The sequence below is a fragment of the Quercus robur genome, chromosome 1, assembly GCF_932294415.1.
Source record: "Quercus robur chromosome 1, dhQueRobu3.1, whole genome shotgun sequence".
NCBI lineage: Eukaryota > Viridiplantae > Streptophyta > Magnoliopsida > Fagales > Fagaceae > Quercus > Quercus robur.
This window is the reverse complement of record NC_065534.1, coordinates 42,441,714-42,454,932: the sequence shown is the minus strand read 5'-3', so window position 1 is coordinate 42,454,932 and position 13,219 is coordinate 42,441,714. Positions and strand designations below refer to the sequence as shown.

General features: G+C 33.0%; 1 protein-coding gene and 1 long non-coding RNA gene across 2 annotated transcripts; one reads left to right on the top strand and one right to left on the bottom strand.

Moving 5' to 3' along the window:
- Positions 1-275: 275 nt before the first annotated feature.
- LOC126690070 (ACD11 homolog protein) lies at positions 276-5,348 on the bottom strand. The gene is made up of 4 exons (XM_050385206.1): positions 4,729-5,348; positions 2,753-2,925; positions 1,776-1,921; positions 276-769 (listed from the first exon to the last, which is right to left on the bottom strand). The coding sequence occupies exons 1-4, from the start codon at positions 4,951-4,953 to the stop codon at positions 663-665; spliced, it is 651 nt and encodes a 216-aa protein (XP_050241163.1). The 5' UTR covers positions 4,954-5,348; the 3' UTR covers positions 276-662.
- Positions 5,349-5,904: 556 nt separating this feature from the next.
- LOC126714213 (uncharacterized) lies at positions 5,905-9,307 on the top strand. The gene is made up of 3 exons (XR_007651567.1): positions 5,905-6,354; positions 7,204-7,423; positions 9,104-9,307. It is a non-coding gene; the product is annotated as an uncharacterized LOC126714213 (long non-coding RNA).
- The last annotated feature ends 3,912 nt before the right edge of the window (positions 9,308-13,219 follow it).

Sequence of the window (13,219 nt, the reverse complement as noted above, 5' to 3'; positions counted from 1 at the left end):
GCTTGGGCTGAGTTTGGTAGAGGTCTATCATACGAATCCAAACAAGCATCGGGAATATAATCATTTAATTTCAAATTAGTAAGAGTAAGTGTAAGGGAACAACTTTTTTTCACAGTGACAAATTGTGAATGATAGAAAATACAGTTGTGAATGATAGAAAATATAATGATGTTAGTGGTAGTATATGAAAGTGATTGTTTGTCCCTCACAACTTATCATCACAATAAGTTAAGAAATAAGATGCATCTATAGGAAAGTTGAATTACTAAATGATCTTTCTAAAATTTGTCTGCTTTGCCATACGGATCTAAAGAAATATTGTCCTGTCTATTTACCCATTCTTGGTGACGACCTCTTTATTTACAGATCACCACAGTTCACTTAAAATATTGTCCTATCTTTAATATGCTTGCCAACAACTACAACAAAACTGACTATTGTATAATTACTATAAGAAAAAGCATTGATGGTGAAAAAAAAAAGGACTACTAGAAATGGCTATTGTTTTGAATGAGAGATGCTTCAATGGAGCTCTGCGAACCTCTTCAACACGATCTTCAAACATCAAGATGCATGAGTCATGACAGACTTCCTCGTTGACTGAACAAGAAATCCCTGCATTTTTTGTTTTTTGTTTTGTTTTGTTTCCCACAAATGTGAAGTCACCAGTCCAAGATGATATTCCTAGAGAGGTAAAGTTTGTCAATGTACTCTATTACCGGAAGTGCTGCACTGATATACCTTCTCATTTTCTTCTCTGCTGACTGATCTGCAACAACATTGATAATAAAAGTTGAGGTCTCTTGGGGAGGCCACATTTCTAATATAAAATTGAGAGAGAAAATGGAAGCTAAGATGTTATGCTCATCTGGTGAAGAACAAAAGAATATATCATTGTTAGTGCACTATCAGATCAGGCTTAAAATCACTTAAAAGGATCAACTGTGATAAACCTTTCTTAGAATCAAGCTTCAAACACAGAGACAATGATGAAAATAATCATGTCATCTTCAGCTTGATAACAAATCATCTACAAGATAGGTATGTATCACAAGGACTGGGCTACAGCTCATCTAGGAATTGATTACTCATTTATTCACATTAATGTTCCATAATTTATGATTAATTTGGTGAAAATAGTTCTCTACTAAAACAAAACTATGGCATTTACCTGAAAGAAAAAAAGAAAAAAAACTATGGCAGTATGACCTCTGAAGGAAAAAAATATGTCAAGTATTAAAAAAAAAAGATTTTACCTCTCCTTTCCCAGCCTCAATGCAAACCTATGGTGTCATGCAACCTAATATAAATTATCTAAACAGTGCCAACGTAACTTTAAAGCATCGTTCATAACATAAATAGCTTGTTATAAACAAGGAGATAGTGTAATGTTTTGGTAAGTTATTAAACTATCCATATTAAATATATCATAATTGAGATTTTAAAGAAACTTTAGATTGTACAAGCATCCATTTGCACTTCTTACTATTTATGAAATAGAAAATACGCCTAAACTTGAAATTTGAAGTTTAGTTGATACAGTTTTAATGAATTTTAATAGCTCTCTTCAGACATAGTATTTCTAACAACAATTTCTAATGCATTTACATCTACATATGATCAACATTTCTTTTATTTGCTATGTTTACAGGCATTATCAAGGTGCTTTGGTTTAGTTCCTGGGGTTACCTTTAGCATTAGCAATCTACAATGCAAATCTCTGATTGCAAGGTTCAAACTTGGTACTCAAAAAGTAAAATTAGATTCAAACTCACCAGTTTCATTGAGTCTCAGCAGAAGTTGGTCTCTTGTAGGAAGAGCATACATTCCAGCAGCAACTGCTGTCCTGATTGTCCATGAGTGGTATGGTGCACAAACTTGTGCATAAGCTGTAGAAGCTGCTTCCTTTAAAGAGTACTCTCTAAAAGTGACAAAAGAAAATTATTACATGTTAGCAGTGAAGGGCAAGTACAGAGTATCGAATTTAAAAAATAGTGAAATAGAACAATTTTGTTTTGGCCTGCATAAGCACTTAAGCACTAGGGAAATTTCAATTAATCAGAAAAAAAAAAAAAAAAAACTTCGATGGACTTTGAGTTCGTGTTAAGCAGTCATTTGCTTATAGCCATACTGACATATAGCTGAATAGAGAGAGAGTCAATCTTTTTTCATGCCATCACATTAGGATTTTATTTTGTATATACAATTATGTATAGGTGATATGAAATAACCTGCCTAGTCGATTTGAATGAATCTATACTAAACCACTAAAGAAAGTGCTTATATCAAGTATTTATATAAAAGGAACCTTTGTCTTTTTTCCTGTTCTAATCTGTATTTTTCTTTTCCAAACAAAATTGACGGTTAAATGAAAAATAATCCCAGAATCAACCAAAATCTCACTGTCTTTGGTTATTCAACTGAAAATTCTCAATTAATTTGCAAAAATGGAATGCATACATAAATATATAGAGTTTAAACTCACTGCATTTAATTTTATCAAAAACATTGACATGAACGATGATGGGTTGTAGCATTGTAGGTAAGCTACATGGGCAGCATAGAACAACAGCCAGGAATTTAATTGCTGCTAGGAAATAGAGCTCGACTTCCAAACAAAGATTTCATAACAGATTGTTTAGTAATAGATGAATCACAAAAGCATCTATGAACATTAAACAAATTGATGCTGCATCTTACTCAAGTCTATGTAAAAAAAATAAAGATGCAATCATGAAGGGGTGGAACTTACTCCGTTGACAAAAATTGTTCAAACAAAGCTCTGATGAGGTCAAGACCCTGTCTTACTCGTCGTAAATTACGTGAAAGGCTTCCTGGTGTCTTTACCGTGTCATTTGCAACATCAAGCTCAAGTATATCTTCTATAGTGTCATATGTCCTTGATGCTTCCTTAAGATCACGTACCTGAATGTATAAATAGGAGAATTAGATTCAGAAGTCCAATTGAATGCAATCATGAAGTATTTACAAATTAGAGGGCATTAGGAGCAGTACATGTAAATAATATAAGAAATATAGAATTTAGAAGGCAAGCTCGAAGGCTTACAGAGAAATAGAGGCATTTATAACAACTACAAAACCCTTATTCTCTAGTGGCATGAATTTACCTCATCCATGACCGTCAAAAATCTTAGAAAGTCACTAAAGAATACGAAGACTGCCTATCATGGCTTTAAATCTACCCTTAACACACAATACCAGATACACACACACACACATGCTCTCTCTCTCTCTCTCTCTCTCACAATGAATGAATCACAGAGCAAATATGACTCAGTGTTGTCCTGGAAATTTATAATTGTGTGAACCTCATTATTTACATGAAATAGTTTCAATTAAATTGTAAGCTTATTAAAATTTTCATGTGTCCAACATATAACAAAGAATAGAAAGGATGTTCTGTTTCAATGTTCATAACCCTTTTTTTTTTTTTTTTTGGTTTCCCACAGTGTATCCTCAAAGCTTTCAACCAGAGACTAATCACTGTTCGTGCCGGGTCGGCCCACGAAGGGGTAAAGCACTGGCCCAGGGATTCTTTTCAAAGTGCAGGTAGCAGGACTCGAACTAGGGAGCACACCTAGTTGAGCCAAGTACAAGCACTCTGAGACCAAGCGCCGAACCGCTTGGCCAACCCCACTGGGTTAATGTTCATAACCTTTAATAAACCTAGAATAATTTCTCTATTTCCAAATTGATAGAAGCTTTGCTTTGAGTCTATTTATGAAGACATTATCCATTCGATGTTCGAAATGGAAGCATCCTCGAAATGTGTTATTTGTAGCACCTCACAAATGGCAGAATTACAACATAGGAGATAAGCATTTCGCTTTTTTTGAGGAAACCAACCTCTAAAGTGAAATTTCACTCAATAAGAAGATTTTTCATCCTCCTTATTCAAAAATAGATTGCCTTACAAAATAAACATAACTCTCAAATTCAAAATGAAACACATTCTATCAGATAAAAAAAAAAAAAATATATATATATATATATATATATATATTGATTAGTAAATACTAAGAGTCTGTTTAGATATCGCTTATTGTTGAAAATTTTTTAAATGTATAAATAATACCGTGTGATCCAGTTTTAAAGTTAAATTTGTATTTTTTCCAAATTACAGGTCCTATAAACAGTGTCATGGACCCACTAAAAAAAACAGCTGCAATGGATAGTGCAATACGCGCTATCCAAAAGTAAAGAAAAACTAGATATGATTTATTTAAAAACTAGCCTAACAATATATCCCACCCTTGACTATTTAGTAATTACTCAGTTCCTAATAATAAAAATACAATCTTAAAAAAATGATAAAAAGAGATAAAATAGAAGCATATAATATTCCACCTTGTTGTCTACCATCTTATTTCTATTCGAGTAACTGATACTATAAATAAACTTCTCCTCCAAAAGTGAAACAAGAAATTTTTTTTTTTTGGCTTTGAAAAATCATGTATTTGATGATCCAAATAAAAGCATCATCAAAATGTTAAATTCTGACCAAAAAAATTGACTGCTTCCCTTATAATCACAATTCAAGAGGGAGAGAGGAAAACAAGAAGAAGAAATATTTTGTGTTTAGATTCTTTTACATGTTCATAATCATAACATTAAAAGTTTATAATAAATAACTGAAATCAACATAAACTCTATTTGGTTAGGGGAAAAAGAAAAAGAGAGTGGTTAATGTTATAGAAGGGAAGCAACCTTGGAGACGTATTCCAACTCGGCGAACTTGAAAGCGAGGCCGAGGCAACCAAAAAGAACAGAGACGAAAGAGCAGGCGTCGCAGAAAGTGTCCAACCTCATCTCTTCTTCGGAGCCTTTCTGGTTTGCTTTTGAAATCTCGAGTAGCTCCTCGAATGCCTCCGCCATAGCCGATAGAGGCGTCCTCATGCTGCAAGCATTATTGCCCTGCCTGTACGTATCCATCGCCTCTTTTCTTTAATTTGCTGGAAAATGCTGTAAAAACAAATTAAGTAGACTTGGTATATAAATTAAACTATTGCTTCTTGTTGTATATATTTGATTCTTATTCCATTTTGGTTTCAGCACCAGCACCAACGCCAACGCACCACGACTCTGTGTCTCTTCTCTTCTCTTCTCTTCTCTTCTCTTGGGGGATTTTGATTATTATCAAAGTAGGATAGCTGGATAGGAATCGAATTTGAATATTATCAAATAAATAAAAAGGTTAATGCGTTATTATTGGGACCCCACACGCTAAAAAAGAAAAACTATTTTGGTTGCTTTGCTTAGGTTCTCTCTAAAACTATTGGAAAGACGTGCGGAGAATTAGGAACGTGATGGTTTGAAGTTTCGCTACGGATGCGCTCTGCCTAAGGAAAAAGAACCTTCTTTTCTCTCTCTCTCTCTGTTTGTTTGATACAAACACAGAGACTTTTATATAGGAAACGAAAAGTCAATCTCTGGTCTATATAGCTTTTCCACACGAATTTCGCTCCACCTCCATCCATCCCTGTCATGATCGTGGGCCATCATCTCCCCGGTCCAAATTTTGCAGGGCTTGCTTGACTACTGGACCCTGGTCCTCTTGGCCCATATAATTTTCTAACTTGTTACTTTAATTTTCTTTTTCCCCGAGTTAATTGTGATCATCAATAAATATATATATATATATATATATATATATATATATATATATATATATAAAATCGAAACTTTTGAAACTCTCACAAATTTTCACATCAGTATAATATTAAAAAAAACATATAAAAAAAAAAAACTAATAACATCAGCATAATATTAAAAAAAACATATAAAAAAAAAAAACGTAATAAAACTATAAAAGACACCCTTTCACGCCACTTATCCACAAAACAAAAAAACAAAAAAAAAAACACAGACCCTAAAACCCAAATCGACTCAAACTTACGATTCTTCGCTGCACCTCCATATACACACAGATCGAAATAGAGAGGTGATGAAAGAGAGAGAGAGGCGACAAGGAAACGGGGAAAGAAGCAGAGAAAGAGAGATGGAAATAGAGGGGGGCGATGAGGCCTAGGACACGGAGAGAGAAACTGAGAAGAGAGAGAGAGGCGACGAGGAAACGGGGAAAGAAGCAGAGAAAGAGAGATGGAAATAGAGGGAGGCGATGAGGCCTGGGACACGGAGAGAGAAACTGAGAAGAGAAAGAGGCAAAACACGATTACTGTCAGATTTTCCGCCGCCATCCATTCCCTCGCCAGACTTAGAACACCGAAACCGCAGGCACACATAGGAATTGAGATTGAGGAAGAGAAATCTAAGTGACATTAACTCCGTTCAGGCCATTTACCTGCCATCATCAGATCGTCGAAACTGCCACCGGTTATTTTTTCCCCCTTTCTTATATCTGGGTATTTAATATGACTCAGTTTTTGGGTATTTTGGTTGGATAGGTATAGATTTAGATATTTGCTTAGATGTTTTGGGATTTTCTGTTACGATTTGTAGATTTCAAATTTTGATATTGTTTGTTTGGTTCTTTCCTTCTTGCCCTAACTCACTTTTTCTCTCTTGCTTTCCATCTCTGTTTCTTTCCCAAGAAAGCTGTGATTATATATGCTTTTTTATTTGTTATTTTTCTTTAAAGAGTATAACTCAAGGGATTATTCAGTTTGCGTAATTAGAAACAATGAGGTTTTTGATTGTTTGTTGAGAAAATGGAGGATTAAGTAAGGGAATGATGAGGGAAAAAGGAAAAAACACGTTATTCTGCTTAATGTAATAGTAAGTTAACAGGTATTTCCTATTAGCGTAGGGAGCAGAGAGTATTTTTGGAAATGGTTATTTTGAATTCGTGTCTTTTGGAAATCCAAATTCTGATATGTGATTATTATTATTATTATTAAATCTTTTTTTTGTCAATGGGTATCTTTGATCTCTTGGTTTTTGTTAAATTTCTTATTCAAAATCTTGGTTTCTTTGTTTATGCTTACCTTTTTGGTAGGGCTTCCAAATTTCCATAGACATTGATTTCATGTCTAACATTGAAAATTTCATTGCAATGTGGCAACTATGGAATGACAATGGTTAAACACACATGCAAATGTGGATTTAGCCCTATAGATTTTTTTTTTCTTTTTTAAATGCTTGATGTAATTATTTCCCACCCCCTTATTTATGATGCTTTGATATTGAGTATTTTTTTCCTGTTATCTGTTATTATATGCCTAGATAGCAAAGAGTAGACGAGAGAATCAAAAGCGTGTCCAACAAAAGTTACTAGAAGATCTAGGAAGCAAAAAACTCATGCCAAGTTCGCTGTATTGGACAAGGGAACCGAAATCTATTCTAATTTAAAAGAGATCAGTGACTCAAATATGTTGGCACCACACCAAATCCAAGATAAGGTTCTGAAGGATGGCTAGAAGAAGAACGAGAAGACTATATCTAGGTAATACTAACTGTTATGCTCGCATCCGAATTGGTTATGAATAAATAGTTTAGAAGAAGCTATAATTTTCATATATATTAATAAATTTTTTTTTTTAATAAACCTGAGTGGTTCTATCATCTGTCACTTAGATTTGGAAACTTGATCCTATTGATACAGTTTACTGAATACATTTGACTACATTTGTTTCTCCTAAGTGGTTCTGTTTGAAAATGTATGAAGGATTTGTCACTTTGTTAAAACTGTGAAATTTGAAAGTATAATGTTATTTACTTTTACATTTTGATAGAGATTTATTTCTTAAAATATTTTTAACTGTTGATTTGATTGTTTACAATGCTCGATTTTATAGTTTTTTAAAGTTGTATTTCATTCTTAAAATTAGATTGGCAATCTGTTTGGTGCTAAGAATTAAAAAGTAAAACAAAGGTAACCAGTTCTCAAGTTTGTTTCATCGTACCCTTTTGTTATTTACTTTATTTTTTGTTTTCTTTCAGATTATGAGAGATTTAATATTCTATATTTAGGTTATGGTTTTATAATTGTTGGAGGATTTGTTTTAGTTTATTTATACCATATTTTTCATTAAATTTTCGGTTTTTTCATAGGATATTCCGAGTATCCTAAGACTTATATCAACATGAAATTCAAGTGATGTAATATTTGTGATTCCAGCTTTGAACTCAGTTGTAATTTAACCTAATGTTGTTTGCTTAATTGTAGTTATGGTTAGGGGGTTTTTAGGTAGATCTTGCTTACATCTCAATGTGTTAATGTCATTCTTTCCATCTTATCATTTTCTGTGTCTTTGTTCAATTGAAGAAAATTTGTGTTAAATATTATTTAGGTTTTGTTATTTGTTATTTGTTAGTTTTTTTTTTTTTAGATTTAATTTTGTGAAAAATAATTATTAATATAACTCATATTTGTAGTCTAATTATTGTGTTGATGGTTTAATTAGGCCGACAACTGTTCACAACTGCTTATGCTTCACTGTCATCATTCTTTTGAACCCTTGGAAGGGTGAGCTTCAGTAATTTGAAATAAAATGATTTAGAAAGAAGATAAAGTTTTTCACTTACCAAAAAAAAGGAAAGAAGATAAGGTTTTAGTCAATAGGCTTTCTATGTTGCTCCTATGGTCATAAGGCTAATCTTCATTTTCCAGTATTCAAACTAACATTATTGCTACTGTGTGCTACTATACTAAGGCCTGGTGTTGCTGTTTGTGAAATTTTTTTGTTGTTGTTGTACATGCTAATATGCATTATGCTTCTATTGTACTTAGTGTTAGCTATATTGTGATAATTGGTAATTGTTGGCATTGTACTAGGAATTGATGCAAAGTCCAGGATGTTTTGGTAGTTATTGGCAGATTCTTAAAAAAGCACTTAGTGAGAAATATTAACATAGGTTGTGTTTGTTTGCTTCATGTTAATAGAAGGTTGCAAGGAAATTCAAATGTTAATAAAAAGTTGGCCTCTTAAGAGTGTGCCACCTCAGCTTTGGAGTCTTCACAATTTTACACCTCAACAATATTTTTAATTTTTATTTTTAGCACGGTATTTTAGTTAAATATTTTACTTAGTTTGAACTTAGAACTACTTTGAACCCGATAATGGACTCCCCCTCTCTCTATCTCTATAACCTCAATAGGCTATGGCTGCTATCGTGATTTCAGATATCTCTAATAGCAACCTCTGAGGACAACCATCCAAAGGCAAGATGGAATGTGGGGTACCGCTGCAAGTGTTGCCTTGAAAAGAAAAGACTGCAGTTGATTCAAATGCTCCAGCTACTGCTTGCAGTGCACACAAGACTGAGACAGGGACAGGGCTGATGAATAACTTTATATGTAATAACATTATAACCTTATTTCACAAAGATCAAGGTCCTTAATGTTTTTCTTTTAATATGTTTTTTTTTATTTAAATGGATGTAGTTTATTTAAAGATATGTATTCTTGTGTTTGCATGTTGTGCTCCCTTTCTACTGTTTATTAATTGCACCATATATGACTTTTCAAATGATACTCCTAAACGTGATTTTTAAAGCACATTGATGATGACAAAAACAAGGAATAAACAACTAGGATTACCAGGATTTTGCAAACAGACTGAATAATAGAAGGGATTATGTTAAAAAAAATGATAGACCTTAAATTTCATGAAAGAAAGGATACAATTGATAATAGACGTAGGATGCCTACCAGTAATTTGAGGTTGTTAACTAAAGGTACAAATAAGTAATACAAAGTTAGATGTTGTTTTTAACTTTGTACTTAGGTAGAACACAACAATCAAATTTCTCATATTGGTGTAGTGTTTTAAGAGATTTGAACTTCGATAAATACTCATGTATATTTAACAATCTTAAAAATAAATAAATAACACTATTTTGGAACTTAGTTATTAATTTTCCCATGCATCGCACGGGTTAGCGACTAGTTAGAAGTATTTACAGGTCGGGTTTAGACTTTAGTCAAGTAGAGGGCTAATTCATCAATTGACCTTATCTCTTTGCCTGTTTATTTGTGGTAATTTTAAGAGGGATAGATAAAGGAGAGAAAATGGAAAAGATGGTTGTTTGGTTAGAGGGGAAATGTGAGGGGATTTTGGTGAGGTCTAAGTGTTTTTTCTTCGAGCCCACCAAAATCATATTTCCCCAATTTAGAGAGATAATAGGAGAGAAAATGCGGGAGGAGAGGGATAGATGACAAAACACCAAAATTACCTTCCCTCAATTATATCATTGTTGTTGTTGTTGGTGTGTGTGTGTGTGTGTGTTTTTTTTTTTTTAATTTTAAAAATCAACTGTGGATTGAATAATATGTTAATTTTGATTGATAGTAAGTAATATATATATATTTTTAATTTAATGATTACAAGAAATCATTTTGTATATTATGTAATAGGGGCATGAAAATTTATATAAACTACATTTTATTTTATTTATTTTATTTTTATTTTCAACAAAATAAAAGAGTTTTCCATCCCTTCACTTTTTCACCTCTAGCTAAACAAAGCCTTTGGGTATGAAAATTTCCTGATTGATGCTTGTCCAAAAGGGTCAAGTTAATGATTGAACCTCAATTTTAAGTTGATGGTTAGATTGATTGATTCCAAAGATTTGAGAATGATATGATGGCCAAGAGTGAAAGCATGTTGAGGCTAGTGAGTAGGGTGTGCAAAAAACCCGCCAAACCCGACCCAACCCAACCCAACTTGTCGGGTTGGGTTACAAATTTTTATTTTTTTTTTATAGCGGGTCAGGTTGGGTTTGGGTCATAATATTACAAACCTACCAAACCCAACCTGACCCACCCATATTTTAATATATGTTTAAAATATATTATATATTTAATAATTTTTTTTTAAAAAAAAACCAGCTATAGAGCACTTCCTCGGTTTTTACTATCATATGTAATATAAAATCCTATTAGTTCTTTTAATATATATTTAAATATATTATATAATTAATAATTTTTTTTTAAATTTTAGATATATTTTGTTTATAATTGAGTTAGGAACTCATGTATATTTTGTTTATAAGTGAATTAAGATACTAGTTCATTTATATTTTGTTTATTAATTAAGTTAGATACTTAAACATATTTTGTTTACAACTAAGTTGAAATATTAGTTTATATATTAATGTATATTTTGTTTATCAATTCAGGTGGCAAGTGTGATATATTTTTTTCTGCTTAATTTAATAATAATAGTAGTAAAAAAAATTGTCCAACCCATGGGTTCAACCCGACCCAACCCAACCCATGTGGGTTGGGTTGAATTTTTTTTGACCCACCATGGTGGGTTGGGTAAAAAAATCTCCTCAACTTGACCCAACCCGACCCATGTACACCCCTACTAGTGAGGGGTGGAATCATGATTTTTGTTTGGGGAAGCCGGGGTAAAACTATAATATTTATATGCAATTCAAGAAAAACTCAAAATACTATATATATAGTACAAGATTATAGTTAGAAAATAGGTGTAATTCTTATTAGCATTAAAAATGCTAACAAATCATGAAAGTTCATAGTAAAATACTAACAAACCCACAAAAACTTTTATTAACACATCATTTTATAAACATTTTGTAGCCAAATTTGTAAATGCTTAAGCATTTTTCTTTAGGAAGAGTTGAATGAGGCTTCTAAAGGAAGTTAAAAATAAAAATTATAGCAAAAAGTTAGTAAAAATTAGGGGTAAAAGTTATGGAATATAAATGACGTGTTGGGAGGGGAATGGAAATGGCCAGCAAAAGGAATTGGGGTTTGGGGTGGCCAAACGGCTGACATGTAAGGGGGTGGGGGGGGGGGGGGGGGGGATTCACGTCTAACATAGTTCCACCCTTGAGTGAGGGAGCCTTAATTTCGATAATAAACATTCAGGTTTTGTGTTTGAAAATCCTAATTCAATAAGAAGTGTAGGCAAAACTATCCCAAAACAAGTGAGCTTAAACCATTGTTTTATTAATAGGATTTAGGGATATAAGGACCTTTAACTTAGCTATGTTGGCAACACAAGGATGGAGATTGTTACAGGATCAAGGATCTCTCCTTTATAGTTGCTTTAAGGCTAAGTATTTCCTAGGATGTAGTTTCTTAGAGGCATCTGATTGTCCAAATAGATCATATGTCTAGAAAAGTTTGTTTGTTGCTCAACCAATCTTAAAGAGAGGCTGCTACTGGAGGGTGGGGGAATGGTGCTTCTATTCATGTTACACAGGATAGGTGGATCCTGAGCCATCCAAAAAACAGGGTTCTTTTCCAACTAGCAGAGGAGGAATGGGAATGGCGGGTGTCAGACTTGATTGATTGGAGAGTTCATTAGTGGGTTAGAGAACGGATAGAATTGATCTTTCATAGGTTTGATGCAGAGGCCATACTTAAAATTTCTTTGAATAGGAGGTAGGTGCAAGATGCTATTGTGTGGCTCCATTCCAAGAATAGGAAATATTCGGTGAAGTTAGGTTACCATTGTGAGTGATCGCAAACCTGGCCCGCCAATTTTTTTCTTAAACTAGGCCTAACCCGCGTGAACGGGTGGGATCGTGGTGCTCAAAATGTCGAATTCACTATAAAATGTACTCCCCCCTAGATCAAGGGTTTGACATGGAGTCGCCACTTATTTAATTTAAATGGAAAAATAAGAAAACCTTCTATATAAAAAAAATGTTTTTGTTGTATTAATATATATGACAATTTACATCAATTTTGTAACAAAATTTACAATGCTTTTTTTTTTTAATCCTAGATACAATCTAAGAAAGTAAATTACATTACTTTGTTTCCTAGTTACATTCTAAAAAAAATGTAAAATTGCATATACAAGAACCTAGTTTAGAACCCTTGATCTTGGTTCGGAGGCTAATTTACTAGATAGGAAGGGATTAAGCACCCATCTTGCCCGGTAAAACTGGTCTCCTAGGTTAAGTTGGCCAATATCATGTCATGTCAAACAAATACAAACAATATATCATATAAATATGTTAATTTGCAAGAATTGTAAACAAATATGTATTGGGGGATTTAACATAAAGAGAAACAAAAAGTAAAATTTGTTAGATAAAAATTTAAATGTAAAGAAAGCATGAAAGTAATGACATGTTCATCCAAGAAATTAATGTAAACAAGGAATTCCTAGCCTAGACATGTTCATCTAAGCATGTGAAGGAAAACAAAATCGTCATGTTATTTGTCATCAACATAATTGCAAAAGAAAATTTATATTTAGGCCTACCAATCATCCAAGCAATCATGAGAAGAACAAAGAAAATCACCCATACATGT

What these genes read in the sequence shown, in the direction of transcription:
- LOC126690070 (XM_050385206.1), bottom strand. Translation starts at nt 4,953, where the DNA reads ATGGATACGTACAGGCAGGGCAATAATGCTTGCAGCATGAGGACGCCT. An exon ending in GAACAATTTTTGTCAACGGA is followed by an intron (nt 1,922 to 2,752) that starts GTAAGTTCCACC and finishes TGTCACTTTTAG; the next exon opens with AGAGTACTCTTTAAAGGAAG. An exon ending in GCTGAGACTCAATGAAACTG is followed by an intron (nt 770 to 1,775) that starts GTGAGTTTGAAT and finishes ATGTTGTTGCAG; the next exon opens with ATCAGTCAGCAGAGAAGAAA.